At 29.7% G+C, this 19,958-nt stretch overlaps 2 protein-coding genes across 2 annotated transcripts; one reads left to right on the top strand and one right to left on the bottom strand.

The window, feature by feature from the left end:
• Positions 1-3,596: 3,596 nt before the first annotated feature.
• On the top strand, positions 3,597-8,696 carry LOC149059622 (uncharacterized). Its single transcript, XM_089217400.1, has 9 exons — positions 3,597-3,756; positions 3,885-3,977; positions 4,708-6,939; positions 7,000-7,110; positions 7,168-7,478; positions 7,541-7,673; positions 7,733-7,909; positions 7,990-8,094; positions 8,151-8,696. The coding sequence occupies exons 1-9, from the start codon at positions 3,597-3,599 to the stop codon at positions 8,630-8,632; spliced, it is 3,804 nt and encodes a 1,267-aa protein (XP_089073526.1). The 3' UTR covers positions 8,633-8,696.
• Positions 8,697-11,291: 2,595 nt separating this feature from the next.
• Positions 11,292-16,587, bottom strand: LOC149059621 (uncharacterized). Its single transcript, XM_089217461.1, has 9 exons — positions 16,256-16,587; positions 16,035-16,127; positions 13,049-15,280; positions 12,878-12,988; positions 12,510-12,820; positions 12,315-12,447; positions 12,079-12,255; positions 11,894-11,998; positions 11,292-11,837 (listed from the first exon to the last, which is right to left on the bottom strand). The coding sequence occupies exons 1-9, from the start codon at positions 16,413-16,415 to the stop codon at positions 11,356-11,358; spliced, it is 3,804 nt and encodes a 1,267-aa protein (XP_089073587.1). The 5' UTR covers positions 16,416-16,587; the 3' UTR covers positions 11,292-11,355.
• Positions 16,588-19,958: the final 3,371 nt, after the last annotated feature.

Below are 19,958 nucleotides of genomic sequence, written 5' to 3'. Positions count from 1 at the left end.
AGAACGTTGATGAGTTGCGCGTGTAGATGCAGACCATCAGAGAGTCGTAACAAATTGAGTTATTTCGTATGACGATTTTATTATACTACTGTTTTCCGAGAAACGTAAATTACTTCAAGTGTTATAAGTATAAATTTATAATAATATGTACAATATACGAAATTCAGAAAATTGAGAAACTTGCGTCCCACCCATTACCTTTTCCCAGCGGCAAAATCTACGAAATCAGCGAAAACATGACGTATTACCACGGTCGTACACATATAGATCACTGAAGTTAAATCAAGCAAATATATGTACAGTGATTCTTTAAGCATGCTTACCCATTATTCTCTCTAATAGTAAATTATATATAATTTAAATTCTGATTTTTAGAGTTTTGAAGGGTAAGTACCTATAGGTATCTTATACCTAAAGACCATATTTCTGAATTTCTGATATTGTTTATACTACTATTTTAAGGCGTGTCCTGCAGCAATGAAACTTCTATTTTTCAAACAATAACTACCCTTTTTTACTCTTGAAAATTGTTATGTATCTAAATCAAATTCTAATGAGTTGTTTCTAAATAATTAAAACTGGAACCTCATTTCAACTTTTTAAAAGATATGATAACATTTATTAGGCAGGCCAATGTATGTTGTACAATATTAAGTTATTACAAGACAAAAAAAAATGTTTATACTAGGCTCAACAATTAGAATCTTTAAGTTTTTGATCTAATAATCTTACATAATATTATAAATATTGCAGTATACGTAATAATTTTAAGTTAGCACGAATGTACTTAAATCATACACTATATATTATGCATATATTTTAGGTATGCATTAGTTTACACTGAAATGTCTCAAACGATGTCTCGGAATTAAAATTTTATGTTATTAGTTAATATTTAATATATATATATTATATACCAACATGTATATTGATGTAGCTAATATTAGATGAATGCTGTTTAATTAAACCGTTTTCGCAAATTGTTGATGTTGATTGATCAATAGTAATTATACGAACATTTTCAAATCATCTAATCCCCCATCATAGCTATAACTACTCACACGGATTTTTATTTGAATACATCGAATACATCAAAATTCGCAAAAACAAAAAAAAAATTATAATAATAATAACAAATCAATACCCATATAATATATATGTTTAATAATAAAAAAAGCTGGTTAATCGTGGATGTCGCTCTGCTGTACAGTAGGTTACAAGGGGGTTACTGTAATGATGGATGGCATTAAATTTGAATCCAATGATATTATATCATTGTATACGAAAAACGATTCTGAGCGGAGACGGTTTATCTGTCTAGGATATATTATAGATTATTAAAAATGTTCAAATCTTAGATTTAAAAAGAAAATTTTCTTATGAATTTCTGTCATAAAATAATTTTCGAATTTTCATGATATTTACGTCTGTTGTCGAAATACATAGGCACGATTTTTTTTTATAACTTTATAAGCATTTAAAGCTTAAATGTTGACTAATTACGTAAAAATTACGGCAATGTTCAAATTATCTTGGATAGAAATTCATAAAAGTTTTCTTTTAAAATCTATGATTTGAAAATTTAATACGAGGCGCCTAACATATTTTTACAATAGCAGTTGAAAAATTGGGACTTTATATTTCTTTTATTTTTCAACTGCTATTGTAAAAATATGTTAGGCATCATGTATTAAATTTTCAAATCATAGATTTTAAATAAAAACTTTTATGAATTTCTATCTAAGATAATTTGAACATTGCCGTAATTTTTACGTAATTAGCCAACATTTAAACTTTAAAATGCTTATAAAAAAAAAATCGTGCTTATGTATTTTTAATATTTTTCAACTGTTATTGTAACAATATGTTAGGTATCTTGAATTCAATTTTCAAGCTTTTCTACCCAACAAATAAATTTTTATTGATATTTATTGAAAAAAAAAACTAAAAAAGTTGAAAAATTAAAATGTCAGTAAACAGCTCAAAACAAATCAAAATATTTATATCAAATATAGAAAATGCCTATATAAACGCCTATATTCGGTGAAAAATGCATGTATCTACTATCTATGCAGGTCATTTGTTTTAAAGTTACATCAAAAACCAAAATTGATTTTGTCGAAAATTGATTGTGCGTAAAATTCCCGTTTTTCCTTAATTTTTATCCTGATTATTTAGAAAAATATTGATTCATTTTCTGATCTAACAAGGTACTGAAGTCGAAAATCAAAGAATTTTTACTGCTCCAAAACGTGATGATAGGTATGAAAAAAACCACACACACACACACGGTAAAATCAATACATTCCTCACTCCGTTCAGAATCTAAAATTTATGTAACTCAAGTGTGTCTAATAGGAATTATAATATAGAAAATAAAAATTTAATATTGAATACAACAAAAGTTATTCCATATATAGGTATATATAAATTAGTATTATGTAGACTTAAAAGTGGCGGAAAAATTAAAATGCATATTATTTTACGTTATATGTATCATTATAATAAACGAGAAGAGGAGTTTAATCATATATTATATACAGCTATGGCATCTCACAATGATCTGACATACCTATGGAAAAACTTTTGTTGTATTTAATATTTTAAAAATTTTTTCTATATAATTCATATACACTAGCGTTACATATAAGTATCATTTTTTTATGTTTTATTTTTTAATACTTAAATTTGATAAAAATTGTTTTGGATAAAAGTAGTATGTTTTGGGGCATTCTGGAGCTCCTCCCCCTTAAATTTTACATGTAAAAGCATAGGCTCCTCTGTATAGGCAATTCGTAGTACATGCTCCTCCCAAGCTCCTCCGAAACCGACAATAATTAAGCAATATAGGCAACCCGCAACATACATAAATTCATCACACGCCACCAGATCCTACACGTGACCAACACATATTTTACCCCTTCCCACATTACCTCCCCTTTTATTTCCCCTTATGAAAGAATTTTTTTTTTTAAATATAATATTCTGGTATACTATTATATTGATCCTTTGTGGTATTTTACGTATTAAAATATACACGATACCATATAGGAGACATTAGTCCACAATGACACCACCGCCACCACCGCCGCCACCACCATTGTTCGTTCATGCCACACACACACGCACAAACAAATTTGCACATAGTTACAAGTACACACATTCCATTCTATCCCTACCACCCTTTCTCACGCCTTTACCTCATTAACCGTCTACACACCTATAGAGACATGTCTGAGTATTGTCGATGATTACCAGACAAAAAGTAGTGCATTAAGTAAAACGAAGCCAGTCCGTGTATTACCGTCTATGTGTATTGTTGTGTTTTGTCGTCTGAGTTCTAAAGTGTTTTTAAGTGTATTCAAATATTTTACAAATATTATAAAAATTTAATTATTTATTTTTCTTAAGCAAGCGCCGTAGTTCATTTTTCCACCACTAGTTTGATATTAGCTCACGCGTCAATAATTCGCTTAGATAAAACTATTTCACACTGTTATTTAAAGTACAAGATATTTGTCTATAATTCATTACATATCTATTCGTTGAAGAGTCAAGTCGTGTATAGTATTCTTCATTCCTAATCATAACTAATCATGTTCTCGTGTAGTGTATGTGATAAAACATTTACATTGATTAAAAATCTACACAGACATGCCAAGTTGCATGATGTACCTAATAAAATTTCGTGCAGTATATGCTCAGAAATATTCACACGGAGAGATAACCTCATCAGACATAGGAAAGAAAAACATCGTAAGTATTTAACAATTTAATATATTTGTAAACAAGACGACTAAGTGTATCTTAGTAAAACTTAGTTTCATTACACTATCTAAATATAATATTATTTTAAATTATTTAACTATTAATATCATTTCTAGGCTCAAGCATTGTAATTCAACAAGAACCAACCATAACCAAGCGAGAAATTCAAGATTTCTTTAAACCAGCTGAACATATTTACGATTATAATGGTAAATATATCATTCATATGTTTATTCACCTCCTATGATATAACAATAATATAAATATATATATATATAATAAAATAATATTATGAACATCTCTCATATATACATATTTACCTACTAGTACTATTATTTCATAGTGTACAATAGTACGTATATATCTAAAATAATCTGATAATATTTCAAATAAACATATTTAAAGTTATAATTAGTTATTACTATTATTACGAACGCCAGCATGTGTAGGTATTACTGCTATAACCGAGAGCTCTATATCATTTTTGTTTTTGCTTTTACATATATAATTTATTTTTTATTTTTTATTTGAATTAAGCCTCGGTAACTATGACCATTGGCAACAATGGGTTTAACTCTAAAATATTTACATGGTATAAGTTACATATTATATACTATTTATAAGGTTGGACTTAGTAATAAAGGTTATTATTTGTCGTATATTGTCTGGGTGAAGGGCTTCTGACAGGATGTTTGAGATGCCTGCATAATATATTTATATTACATATAGCTTCACAACTATCTCCTTTTATTAATATATATTTTTAAAAATCGTATTTTCTATAACATGTTAAACATATCACTAAAATTTTTTAAATTCCTAATGTTTCTTTATAAAATTTTACTGAAAAAAAAAATTTATTTATAACCATTTTATCTTTACACACATATTTTCTATAATGTTTATCAATACAATAGTAAATTATTTATTTTATTTCAGTTCCTTCGGCTTCAAATCGCAATGATCTTAAGCGTGTACATGAGGAAAATTCGAACGAAGCAGTAAATGCTAAAAAAACACGCATGACTATCGTTAAAACCCCCGGTTTTGTTAAGACTGGTTCATCGCTCTCTAATAAAATCATTTGGTATTATAAGAAAAATACAGATAATTTGAACAACTTCAGCGCGTTTTTAGTATCATCGAAAAAAGACTTAATTCAATTACTTAAATCATCGTCGACAAAACATCCAATTAAATTCAACCTGAAACTGGAAGCAACGTACAGCCGGCCAAACGTAGAGAATTCAGCTGAGAACCGTGCGTTTAAAACTTCAGCTAAAGAAATGTTTATGAATACGGATATTGAGTCAATAGTAGAACAAGCGTTCGCAAAATTATTGACCGAAGAAGATGTTTATACATCTAAAGGAAGTGGATTTACTTTGGAAGCCATAGACGGCTTGTTATTAGGTGTATATAAATATACACCTATGGGTGGCTCATCGTTCATTCCGTTACCAAATTACATTAAGAATAAAAAAGCTGTTATCAATCCACAAAACTCAGACCAACAGTGCTTCAAGTGGGCAATCTTATCAAGATACGTTTCGGGTAAGGCCAAAAATCAAGTGGCTGAAAATTATACATCGCTCGAGGACAAATATAATTTTTCTGGTTTATCATTCCCAACATCTGTGAGAGAAATAAAAACATTTGAAAATAATAACCTGAACACGTCTGTCAATGTATTTGGATTAAAAAAAGAAAAGAATAAAATACATATTATTTATCCACTTAAAGTTGTAGATGAAGAAAAAAAAGATCATTTCGATCTATTACTAATTACCAACGGAGATAAAAGCCACTACACATATATATCAAATTTCTCACGACTAATACGCTCACAGAAAACTGCTCATCATGATAGTATCATTTTTTGCAAACGGTGCTTCACATCATTTGACACTCGACCCCGGAAAAATACGCTATGCGGACAAGCAGCACTTGATCAGCATAAATTGATATGCGGGTCGCATAAACCTATCCTACCTCAGATGCCTGAGCCCGGTTCAATGTTGGAGTTTAGTGCATGGAACAAAACACAACGCCACCCCATAGTTATATATGCTGACTTCGAGGCGCTTCTCGTTAAATGTAACGAGAAAAAAGGAAAAAATACAACTGTAATTCAAAATCACGAGCCTATGAGTTATGGTTTTTTCATAAAGGCAGATGATCACATACCGAAAGAACTGCTTGAAGAATTTGAAATACCAACATCACCAGTTATATACCGCGGAAGTAATCAAAATAAAGAGGTAGCAAAACATTTTGTACAAAGTATTGTGGAAATAGCAGAAAAAATATACAAACTGCTCAAAACCAACACACCAATTATAATGACACCGGAACAGCGATGCATACATGAATTATGTAAAGCATGTAATTTATGTAAAAAGGAATTTTCCAAAGAAAACCATAAAGTAGCTGATCATTGCCATCTATCGGGAAAATTTAGACAAAGTTTATGTAATTCATGTAATCTCAAGCTTCAACAACCAAATTTTGTACCGGTTTTCTTTCACAATTTAACCAACTATGATGCACACTTTTTGGTAACTGAGCTTGGATATGATACAAACACAATTTCTGTAATACCAAACAGCGAGGAGAAATTTATTTCGTTTTCGAAATATATCAACAACTCCTTCACAATCCGCTTTATAGATACATTTAGATTTATGTCCTCCAGTTTATCAAATTTAGCCAAAAATTTAATAACACCAGACTTGGAGAAGTTCAGAGAGACGAGAAAACATTTTCCAATCGAAGACATGCCACTCGTTACTCGTAAAGGTGTTTACCCTTATGAGTATACGGATGGCTGGAGCAAACTGAAGGAAACGCATCTGCCGAAGAAAACAGATTTTTACAGTACATTAACAGAAGAACACATTAAGGATGAGGAATATAAATTTGCAAAGACTGTTTGGAACCATTTCAACTGTCATACGCTTGGAGAATATTCAGATCTGTATCTTAAAATCGACATCATGCTGTTAGCTGATGTGTTCGAGAACTTCCGAGACCTTTGTTTGACAACTTATAGCCTGGACCCGGCGTTCTACTATACTTGTCCAGGCTTTTCTTTTGATGCGATGTTGAAACATACTTCAATGAAGCTCGAACTACTTCATGACTATGATATGTTGCTGATGATTGAAAAAGGTAATGATATAATATTTTATAATATAATGTTATTATTTAATAATATATGATTTATTTTAGGTATACGTGGTGGTCTCACGCAAGCAAGTATGAGATACGCCAAAGCGAACCACAAAAAGACTCCAGATTATGACCAGGCAAATCCAAAATCATGGTTGATATACCAAGACTGTAAGTTTTTTTTGTAATTTTAATTTATTCAGTTAAATATATTTTTCTTAATTTAAGGCAATAACTTATATGGATGGGCCATGTCACAATACATGCCATACGGTGGGTTCAAATGGGTTGAACCAACACTCGACAAACTGAACAATTTGACTTATACTTCACCCATAGGAAGGATATACGAGGTGGATATATCCTATCCGCAAGAATTACATGATAAACACAACGACTTGCCTTTTCTACCACAGAACGGTATACCTACTGGTTCAAAAGTGAAAAAACTAATGGCAACATTAGAGTCCAAGAAAAATTATATTGTTCACTACCGTAATCTACAGCAAGCTATTAAAAAAGGCCTTAAAGTAGATAAAGTAAGCGTTTATTTTACAACAATTCTGCGATGAAGATATTTTTAACATTATAATATTTAAAGGTACATAGAGTCATTGAGTTTAATCAGTCGGAATGGTTGGCTGATTACATCAACCTGAACACTGAGTTACGCAAGAAGGCCACAAATGATTTCGAGAAAGATTTTTTTAAATTAATGAACAATGCAGTATTTGGTATGTTATTATAAATTATCATTTTTCATTTTTCATAACATTTTCTTATGATTTTCCAGGCAAGACGATGGAAAATGTACGCCAACGTATAAAAATTAAGTTAGTATCCAGTGAAAAGTGTTTGCAGAAACTTATAAATAAGTCAACGTTTAAGCACTGTACAACTTATAACGAGAATCTAGCAGCTGTATCGCTAGAGAATAAGGAAATTAAATTTGATAAGCCAATATATATAGGTAACTATTACACACACACACACAAATATTATATTTTAATGTTATTAATTCCAAATTAATTGATTATTTGTTTATTATAGGTTTTGCGGTACTTGAAATAAGTAAAACTCTTATGTATGAGTATCATTACGATGTCATGCAAAAACATTATGGTAAAAAAATAGAACTCATGTATACAGATACAGGTAAATATTTTAAAACCAACTTTATTTTCTTATACTGACTAACATTAAATTTTTAGATTCACTGGTGTACCATATTATTACGGACGACTTTTACCAGGACTTGGCAAATAACGTCAATTTGCTAGAACGGATGGACACAGCAAATCTCCCGAAAGACCATCCGTGTTACATTGCCGAGAGGAAAAAGATCCCAGGTTTGTTTTCCGACGAGACGGATGGACTCGTTATGACAGAGTTTTGTGCGTTACGGGCAAAATCATACGCATATATTCTACAAGGCAGGGAGAAGATCAAAGCCAAGGGAATCCGTGGGCACGTGGTCAAGAATTACATGACATTCGATGACCATAAGAAGTGCCTGTTTGATGACAGTGATTTAGACGTTTACCATCAAAATGTCTCCATACGTTCATTCAAACACCAGCTCAAGACCATTAAATCCAACAAATTAACTTATAATAACTATGATGATAAGAGGATTATACTCGAAGACAATATACATACCTACGCTCATGGGCATTATAAATTTGTTTGTTAATTGTATTCATAAAAAATATGTATATATGCAGTTTATTTTATAGTAATAAAAGTCTTATATCTTATTTCAGATCTTGTTATTATTTATATTTCCTTTATACATTCATTTGTTTACATTTGAATCAACTTACATTGCAAAGATACATATAGGGTAGAAATTTGAAAGTATGTCACAATGATATTTAATATACATATCATTAAATGTATACGTGTTTGATAAAATAATTAATAATAAAAATGAAACATGCCGAGTTTTTTTTTTTCTTAGTACTAGTCGTTTATATAATTACTAATAATCACATACATATTTTATTAAATTCCATAATATAAATAGACATATTATACAAAAAATATATCATAATTTTGATAAAAGCAATAATAATTGACATACCTAGACAATGTTATCAAATTTGAATAAGTATGTTTTAAATTCATTGAAAACATCCTTATATAATACCCATATTGCTATTAAAAACATGCTCAAATAATTGTATTTTAGTAAATATATCGTAAATAACCTGATAATATTACAAGTATTTTTAAAAAACATACTTAAAGTACTCGAAAATGTTAGTATTTTGAATTAGTATTAAAAATAATATGATACAATATATTAGATCTATTGAAAAAATATCAACATAATAGCCATATTGTTATTAAAATAATTATATTTTATTAAATATATTATCTTAAATAATCTGTTTTTATCACAAATATTTTAAATAGGTAAGCCTAATTAAAGTACTCGAAAACACAAGTATTTTGAGTACCTATGGTAAAATATTTAAGGAATATTTTAAATATTTTTTACTTTAACCATGGCATTTATTTGATCGACATGCAATTAGTTAAAGGAAATGTCTACCATAGTGTTCTAAGTGTTCAGGTGCAAGCTATTAGTATTTCGATTTAAATATATAGTGGCTATTAAGAGTCTGCGACATCCTGGTGACACGGATGATTATTAGGCAGGTTGTATCTAATAGGAATTTATTTGATTGACGCATTGTTAGTTAATTAATATCGATACAGCGTTAAAATGATAATATTCATACCTAATTGCATATATTGTCTCCTAATGACAATACAGTGGCAGCCATTCGTACTTATAAATGTTTATTATGCAAAGAACTACATTTAGGTCATACTGAGAAAATAAAATTTAAAAAATGAAAGTCCATGATTCATCATGACTACATCATCACACGGCGAAGATAAAGTTTTTACGTCTATATATTCTCCTCCAAAACTACACTATGTTAGTGTAGGTTAGAATAGGTAAGTCTCCTATAGGTTAGACGTTTACCATCAAAATGTGATTAAAAAAAAAAAATGAAAGTCCATGATTCATCATGACTACATCATCACACGGTGAAGATGAAGCAATCTTTCATTTTTTTTTTTTAATCACATTTTGATGGTAAACGTCTAACCTATAGGAGACTTACCTATTCTAACCTACACTAACATAGTGTAGTTTTGGAGGAGAATATATAGACGTAAAAACTTTATCTTCGCCGTGTGATGATGTAGTCATGATGAATCATGGACTTTCATTTTTTAAATTTTATTTTCTCAGTATGACCTAAATGTAGTTCTTTGCATAATAAACATTTATAAGTACGAATGGCTGCCACTGTATTGTCATTAGGAGACAATATATGCAATTAGGTATGAATATTATCATTTTAACGCTGTATCGATATTAATTAACTAACAATGCGTCAATCAAATAAATTCCTATTAGATACAACCTGCCTAATAATCATCCGTGTCACCAGGATGTCGCAGACTCTTAATAGCCACTATATATTTAAATCGAAATACTAATAGCTTGCACCTGAACACTTAGAACACTATGGTAGACATTTCCTTTAACTAATTGCATGTCGATCAAATAAATGCCATGGTTAAAGTAAAAAATATTTAAAATATTCCTTAAATATTTTACCATAGGTACTCAAAATACTTGTGTTTTCGAGTACTTTAATTAGGCTTACCTATTTAAAATATTTGTGATAAAAACAGATTATTTAAGATAATATATTTAATAAAATATAATTATTTTAATAACAATATGGCTATTATGTTGATATTTTTTCAATAGATCTAATATATTGTATCATATTATTTTTAATACTAATTCAAAATACTAACATTTTCGAGTACTTTAAGTATGTTTTTTAAAAATACTTGTAATATTATCAGGTTATTTACGATATATTTACTAAAATACAATTATTTGAGCATGTTTTTAATAGCAATATGGGTATTATATAAGGATGTTTTCAATGAATTTAAAACATACTTATTCAAATTTGATAACATTGTCTAGGTATGTCAATTATTATTGCTTTTATCAAAATTATGATATATTTTTTGTATAATATGTCTATTTATATTATGGAATTTAATAAAATATGTATGTGATTATTAGTAATTATATAAACGACTAGTACTAAGAAAAAAAAAACTCGGCATGTTTCATTTTTATTATTAATTATTTTATCAAACACGTATACATTTAATGATATGTATATTAAATATCATTGTGACATACTTTCAAATTTCTACCCTATATGTATCTTTGCAATGTAAGTTGATTCAAATGTAAACAAATGAATGTATAAAGGAAATATAAATAATAACAAGATCTGAAATAAGATATAAGACTTTTATTACTATAAAATAAACTGCATATATACATATTTTTTATGAATACAATTAACAAACAAATTTATAATGCCCATGAGCGTAGGTATGTATATTGTCTTCGAGTATAATCCTCTTATCATCATAGTTATTATAAGTTAATTTGTTGGATTTAATGGTCTTGAGCTGGTGTTTGAATGAACGTATGGAGACATTTTGATGGTAAACGTCTAAATCACTGTCATCAAACAGGCACTTCTTATGGTCATCGAATGTCATGTAATTCTTGACCACGTGCCCACGGATTCCCTTGGCTTTGATCTTCTCCCTGCCTTGTAGAATATATGCGTATGATTTTGCCCGTAACGCACAAAACTCTGTCATAACGAGTCCATCCGTCTCGTCGGAAAACAAACCTGGGATCTTTTTCCTCTCGGCAATGTAACACGGATGGTCTTTCGGGAGATTTGCTGTGTCCATCCGTTCTAGCAAATTGACGTTATTTGCCAAGTCCTGGTAAAAGTCGTCCGTAATAATATGGTACACCAGTGAATCTAAAAATTTAATGTTAGTCAGTATAAGAAAATAAAGTTGGTTTTAAAATATTTACCTGTATCTGTATACATGAGTTCTATTTTTTTACCATAATGTTTTTGCATGACATCGTAATGATACTCATACATAAGAGTTTTACTTATTTCAAGTACCGCAAAACCTATAATAAACAAATAATCAATTAATTTGGAATTAATAACATTAAAATATAATATTTGTGTGTGTGTGTGTAATAGTTACCTATATATATTGGCTTATCAAATTTAATTTCCTTATTCTCTAGCGATACAGCTGCTAGATTCTCGTTATAAGTTGTACAGTGCTTAAACGTTGACTTATTTATAAGTTTCTGCAAACACTTTTCACTGGATACTAACTTAATTTTTATACGTTGGCGTACATTTTCCATCGTCTTGCCTGGAAAATCATAAGAAAATGTTATGAAAAATGAAAAATGATAATTTATAATAACATACCAAATACTGCATTGTTCATTAATTTAAAAAAATCTTTCTCGAAATCATTTGTGGCCTTCTTGCGTAACTCAGTGTTCAGGTTGATGTAATCAGCCAACCATTCCGACTGATTAAACTCAATGACTCTATGTACCTTTAAATATTATAATGTTAAAAATATCTTCATCGCAGAATTGTTGTAAAATAAACGCTTACTTTATCTACTTTAAGGCCTTTTTTAATAGCTTGCTGTAGATTACGGTAGTGAACAATATAATTTTTCTTGGACTCTAATGTTGCCATTAGTTTTTTCACTTTTGAACCAGTAGGTATACCGTTCTGTGGTAGAAAAGGCAAGTCGTTGTGTTTATCATGTAATTCTTGCGGATAGGATATATCCACCTCGTATATCCTTCCTATGGGTGAAGTATAAGTCAAATTGTTCAGTTTGTCGAGTGTTGGTTCAACCCATTTGAACCCACCGTATGGCATGTATTGTGACATGGCCCATCCATATAAGTTATTGCCTTAAATTAAGAAAAATATATTTAACTGAATAAATTAAAATTACAAAAAAAACTTACAGTCTTGGTATATCAACCATGATTTTGGATTTGCCTGGTCATAATCTGGAGTCTTTTTGTGGTTCGCTTTGGCGTATCTCATACTTGCTTGCGTGAGACCACCACGTATACCTAAAATAAATCATATATTATTAAATAATAACATTATATTATAAAATATTATATCATTACCTTTTTCAATCATCAGCAACATATCATAGTCATGAAGTAGTTCGAGCTTCATTGAAGTATGTTTCAACATCGCATCAAAAGAAAAGCCTGGACAAGTATAGTAGAACGCCGGGTCCAGGCTATAAGTTGTCAAACAAAGGTCTCGGAAGTTCTCGAACACATCAGCTAACAGCATGATGTCGATTTTAAGATACAGATCTGAATATTCTCCAAGCGTATGACAGTTGAAATGGTTCCAAACAGTCTTTGCAAATTTATATTCCTCATCCTTAATGTGTTCTTCTGTTAATGTACTGTAAAAATCTGTTTTCTTCGGCAGATGCGTTTCCTTCAGTTTGCTCCAGCCATCCGTATACTCATAAGGGTAAACACCTTTACGAGTAACGAGTGGCATGTCTTCGATTGGAAAATGTTTTCTCGTCTCTCTGAACTTCTCCAAGTCTGGTGTTATTAAATTTTTGGCTAAATTTGATAAACTGGAGGACATAAATCTAAATGTATCTATAAAGCGGATTGTGAAGGAGTTGTTGATATATTTCGAAAACGAAATAAATTTCTCCTCGCTGTTTGGTATTACAGAAATTGTGTTTGTATCATATCCAAGCTCAGTTACCAAAAAGTGTGCATCATAGTTGGTTAAATTGTGAAAGAAAACCGGTACAAAATTTGGTTGTTGAAGCTTGAGATTACATGAATTACATAAACTTTGTCTAAATTTTCCCGATAGATGGCAATGATCAGCTACTTTATGGTTTTCTTTGGAAAATTCCTTTTTACATAAATTACATGCTTTACATAATTCATGTATGCATCGCTGTTCCGGTGTCATTATAATTGGTGTGTTGGTTTTGAGCAGTTTGTATATTTTTTCTGCTATTTCCACAATACTTTGTACAAAATGTTTTGCTACCTCTTTATTTTGATTACTTCCGCGGTATATAACTGGCGATGTTGGTATTTCAAATTCTTCAAGCAGTTCTTTCGGTATGTGATCATCTGCCTTTATGAAAAAACCATAACTCATAGGCTCGTGATTTTGAATTACAGTTGTATTTTTTCCTTTTTTCTCGTTACATTTAACGAGAAGCGCTTCGAAGTCAGCATATATAACTATGGGGTGGCGTTGTGTTTTGTTCCATGCACTAAACTCCAACATTGAACCGGGCTCAGGCATCTGAGGTAGGATAGGTTTATGCGATCCGCATATCAATTTATGCTGATCAAGTGCTGCTTGTCCGCATAGCGTATTTTTCCGGGGTCGAGTGTCAAATGATGTGAAGCACCGTTTGCAAAAAATGATACTATCATGATGAGCAGTTTTCTGTGAGCGTATTAGTCGTGAGAAATTTGATATATATGTGTAGTGGCTTTTATCACCGTTGGTAATTAATAGTAGATCGAAATGATCTTTTTTTTCTTCATCCGCAACTTTAAGTGGGAAAATAATATGTTTTTTATTCTTTTTTTTTTTTAATCCAAATACATTGACAGACGTGTTCAGGTTATTATTTTCAAATGTTTTTATTTCTCTCACAGATGTTGGGAATGATAAACCAGAAAAATTATATTTGTCCTCGAGCGATGTATAATTTTCAGCCACTTGATTTTTGGCCTTACCCGAAACGTATCTTGATAAGATTGCCCACTTGAAGCACTGTTGGTCTGAGTTTTGTGGATTGATAACAGCTTTTTTATTCTTAATGTAATTTGGTAACGGAATGAACGATGAGCCACCCATAGGTGTATATTTATATACACCTAATAACAAGCCGTCTATGGCTTCCAAAGTAAATCCACTTCCTTTAGATGTATAAACATCTTCTTCGGTCAATAATTTTGCGAACGCTTGTTCTACTATTGACTCAATATCCGTATTCATAAACATTTCTTTAGCTGAAGTCTTAAACGCACGGTTCTCAGCTGAATTCTCTACGTTTGGCCGGCTGTACGTTGCTTCCAGTTTCAGGTTGAATTTAATTGGATGTTTTGTCGACGATGATTTAAGTAATTGAATTAAGTCTTTTTTCGATGATACTAAAAATGCGCTGAAGTTGTTCAAATTATCTGTATTTTTCTTATAATACCAAATGATTTTATTAGAGAGCGATGAACCAGTCTTAACAAAACCGGGGGTTTTAACGATAGTCATGCGTGTTTTTTTAGCATTTACTGCTTCGTTCGAATTTTCCTCATGTACACGCTTAAGATCATTGCGATTTGAAGCCGAAGGAACTGAAATAAAATAAATAATTTACTATTGTATTGATAAACATTATAGAAAATATGTGTGTAAAGATAAAATGGTTATAAATAAATTTTTTTTTTCAGTAAAATTTTATAAAGAAAAATTAGGAATTTAAAAAATTTTAGTGATATGTTTAACATATTATAGAAAATGCGATTTTTAAAAATATATATTAATAAAAGGAGATAGTTGTGAAGCTATAGTATTACATACATGTATATGTAATATAAATATATTATGCAGGCATCTCAAACATCCTGTCAGAAGCCCTTCACCCAGACAATATACGACAAATAATAACCTTTATTACTAAGTCCAACCTTATAAATAGTATATAATATGTAACTTATACCATGTAAATATTTTAGAGTTAAACCCATTGTTGCCAATGGTCATAGTTGCCGAGGCTTAATTCAAATAAAAAATAAAAAATAAAAAATAAATTATATATGTAAAAGCAAAAACAAAAATGATATAGAGCTCTCGGTTATAGCAGTAATACCTACACATGCTGGCGTTCGTTATAATAATAGTAATAACTAATTATAACTTTAAATATGTTTATTTGAAATATTATCAGATTATTTTAGATATATACGTACTATTGTACACTATGAAATAATAGTACTAGTAGGTAAATATGTATATATGAGAGATGTTCATAATATTATTTTATTATATATATATTTATATTATTGTTATATCATAGGAGGTGAATAAACATATGAATGATATATTTACCATTATAATCGTAAATATGTTCAGCTGGTTTAAAGAAATCTTGAATTTCTCGCTTGGTTATGGTTGGTTCTTGTTGAATTACAATGCTTGAGCCTAGAAATGATATTAATAGTTAAATAATTTAAAATAATATTATATTTAGATAGTGTAATGAAACTAAGTTTTACTAAGATACACTTAGTCGTCTTGTTTACAAATATATTAAATTGTTAAATACTTACGATGTTTTTCTTTCCTATGTCTGATGAGGTTATCTCTCCGTGTGAATATTTCTGAGCATATACTGCACGAAATTTTATTAGGTACATCATGCAACTTGGCATGTCTGTGTAGATTTTTAATCAATGTAAATGTTTTATCACATACACTACACGAGAACATGATTAGGTATGATTAGGAATGAAGAATACTATACACGACTTGACTCTTCAACGAATAGATATGTAATGAATTATAGACAAATATCTTGTACTTTAAATAACAGTGTGAAATAGTTTTATCTAAGCGAATTATTGACGCATGAGCTAATATCAAACTAGTGGTGGAAAAATGAACTACGGCGTTTGCTTAAGAAAAATAAATAATTAAATTTTTATAATATTTGTAAAATATTTGAATACACTTAAAAACACTTTAGAACTCAGACGACAAAACACAACAATACACATAGACGGTAATACACGGACTGGCTTCGTTTTACTTAATGCACTACTTTTTGTCTGGTAATCATCGACAATACTCAGACATGTCTCTATAGGTGTGTAGACGGATAATGAGGTAAAGACGCGAGAAAAGGTGTTAGGGATAGAATGGAATGTGTGTACTTGAAACTATGTACGAATTTGTGTGTGTGTGTGTGTGTGTGTGTGCCATGAACGAACAAATGACTGGTTAACTACCTATAATGTACTTAATGGAAAACTAATGTGTGCTATATGTGGTATCGTGTGTATTTTCATACGTAAAATACCACAAAGGATCAATATAATAGTATACCAGAATATTATATTTAAAAAAAATTTCATAAGGGGAAATAAAAGGGGAAGTAATGTGGGAAGGGGAAAAATATGTGTTGGTCACGTGTAGGATCTGGCGGCGTGTGATGAATTTATGTATGTTGCGGGTTGCCTATATTGCTTAATTATTGTCGGTTTCGGAGGAGCTTGGGAGGAGCATGTACTACGAATTGCCTATACAGAGGAGCCTATGCTTTTACATGTAAAATTTAAGGGGGAGGAGCTCCAGAATGCCCCAAAACATACTACTGATAAATTCAAAACAGCCCATTTGTGAATCTGATTATAAGAAAAATTTTGATTGTAAAAATATTTATCTAAATCAGGTAGGTAGTTTATTTTTTAGAATTTTTTTAAAATTCAATATTTATTTTTTGTTAAATTAATTTGGAACGTAATAACTTTTTTAAAAATATGATTTTTGAGAATTCACTAACATGAGTATATTTCTTAAAGTATTTACTTATCGTATGATGCTAACAATTTTTGTCATTCGTTTGATTAGCATCAATTTTTTTGTAATCGGATCTTTCTGAGACATCCTGTATATGATAGAAACGCAGATATCTGCTTCGGGGGAGGTCTATATATCATACGCTACAGGAGGTATTTTATAATATTATTAAGGATAACTAATAATTTAATAATAGTGTATAATTATAGAGTCCATAGAAAAATATGTTACCACTCGACGTCCAGTATATTATTTTAATATATTCAACGTAGGTACTACAGATTATCATACGACGCGTAGACGTGCATTGTATACATATATAGTTATATATTATTATATATACAATGGATGCCGCTGGTAAGACTCGTAGATTTAAGGTTCAGTCGCTTAATATAGACTCAAAATCTTCTGGTACGGTCCGGACGTATCCAAATACATCATTACACAATTCGGTTATATAAGACTCACTATATAATACTCAAATTTCGTTAAAAAGTCTGCAGAAAATAAACATTTTTGGTTAAAATTTAGAAATAAATTTGTTTTCAAAAGTAACATTTTTTTGTTGATTAGTCTGGTTTCGAACCATGATTTAAAATGCGTGTATGTACAATATTTTATTCATAGTTTTTTTCATTTAATCATAAATATTCACACTTCACTAATAAGTACCTAATGTGTAACATGTATAAAATAATACAAATGATCATAAATTTATTATAATTAATAAACTTTAATACATACGTTAAAATAAAAGCAGCTAGATACTGTGACCCCACATGGCCGTGGGGGGGGGGGTCAGAAGTACCCGTGGTACTGGGGTCCGGACTTTTGAGGGGACCACCGTTCATGCCAATAATTAATAATATAAAATATTATTTATGTATAAAATATTAATAATAAAATCAATACATTCTCGCTCATTCACTTCACTCAGAATCTAAAATTCGAAGAACCGCACTTTCCCGTATAATATAATATTATTTTCCAGTGGTGTCGAACACGCGTAAGTACTTTTGGTAGTTTAATTGAACTGCCTTGGAAATTTGTTGAGTGGGTAAGAAAATAGCAGGAAAGTTTACAGAGTGTTTCCCTGAGTATGCTCAACCCCATTTTTTCATTTATTAATGAAATTATTTGAATCATGATTTTTGGAATTTTCAATTATATTCAAAGCTTTAATTTTTATTCAAATTTTTGAAATTGTTTGAACTAACTAAAGAGTGACATGAATCTCGATATAAATTTATGTTCCTCAAATAAGAACCATAGCTTTTACCTTAAATTATGTAGTAAATATTTTTTTGAAATTTTTATGTACCCAAATCAAAATGCAGGAAAATAGTCACTCAGTTATTTAAATATTTATCTCAAGCATAAAAGTCCTTAAAAGTGGTTTTACAAAAATATAGAATACCTATGTAATACTGGATGTAGTATTTATTTATTTAAACTTTGATTATTTGTATAAATTATTAATGCCGATAAATTAATACGAATCATCACCATGAAAAAAAGTCAAATACTTGTTTGAATTTTGGTTCTGATAAATAAATAATTTTATCATTAAAGTAAAAATCCAAAAATGAGGAGTGAGAATGCTTGGTGAATCATTCTGTATACCACTCTGAGTCCTTGTGCAATAATTTTATCAAAAACAGGAACGCCATTAAATTATTTATATATCAAATAATTAGTGAAGCCCGTTTCACAGTCGTTCGGTGAATGGTTGAGTCAATCGAATTATTGGAACTGTCAGTTTCAATTTAAATCTGCGCCACTGATATTATACTGTAACTATATTACACAAAATCTATAGGCGTGCGCAGAGTCTGCTGGTTTCAGGAGAAGCACGTCGGATTAATGCTGTCAGTTTTAAAATATTAGATATTTTATATATTATAGTACTGTAACGGATGCGTTAAAATAAAAATATTCAATGATATTAAATAGTTGTGATGAAAACGATTTTGACCTTAGACTAATTATAATAATATTTTTAAATAATTACAAAATAATAATCTTCAAAACCATTATTCTCCGTTTAAATGTTTAAATTGCATTACCTAACTTTAAAGTTTAAATATTTGTAAAAATGATTGTGTTCATATAATTTTTAGATTTTTTGATTACACTATGAAAAACTTATGAGGAACCTTCTTTTAAATTTCCATTACATCTATAAAAATTAAACATTGAATACATTTTTTAATATCAAATGTTTTTTATTTTTATGCATTTTGACAACATTTGAACTTCTATAAATACTTACTTATTATAGGAAATCATGCATGTAATGTATATATGATTTTATTTCAACTGAGAAAACAGTATTTTTACATTTATTTTCATTAATCATTAGTGTTTTTAAATATATTCTATGTATTTAATAACGGTTTTGAATATAATATGATATACATATATATGAGAATTCACTATTTTTGTAGGTTTAAT

The sequence above is a fragment of the Diuraphis noxia genome, unplaced genomic scaffold, assembly GCF_037042655.1.
Source record: "Diuraphis noxia isolate RWA-SAM2 unplaced genomic scaffold, SU_Dnox_SAM2 contig0001, whole genome shotgun sequence".
NCBI lineage: Eukaryota > Metazoa > Arthropoda > Insecta > Hemiptera > Aphididae > Diuraphis > Diuraphis noxia.
Note: the sequence above shows the minus strand (reverse complement) of the source record. Positions and strands in the feature narration are given on the sequence as shown.

Excerpts from the sequence above, each read along its gene's own strand:
- LOC149059622 (XM_089217400.1), top strand. The coding sequence starts at position 3,597 with ATGTTCTCGTGTAGTGTATGTGATAAAACATTTACATTGATTAAAAAT. Across the intron at positions 7,910-7,989 it reads TGATAAGCCAATATATATAG|GTTTTGCGGTACTTGAAATA; the intron begins GTAACTATTACA and ends TGTTTATTATAG. Across the intron at positions 8,095-8,150 it reads ACTCATGTATACAGATACAG|ATTCACTGGTGTACCATATT; the intron begins GTAAATATTTTA and ends TTAAATTTTTAG.
- LOC149059621 (XM_089217461.1), bottom strand. The coding sequence starts at position 16,415 with ATGTTCTCGTGTAGTGTATGTGATAAAACATTTACATTGATTAAAAAT. Across the intron at positions 12,989-13,048 it reads GTTGCTGATGATTGAAAAAG|GTATACGTGGTGGTCTCACG; the intron begins GTAATGATATAA and ends GATTTATTTTAG. Across the intron at positions 11,999-12,078 it reads TGATAAGCCAATATATATAG|GTTTTGCGGTACTTGAAATA; the intron begins GTAACTATTACA and ends TGTTTATTATAG.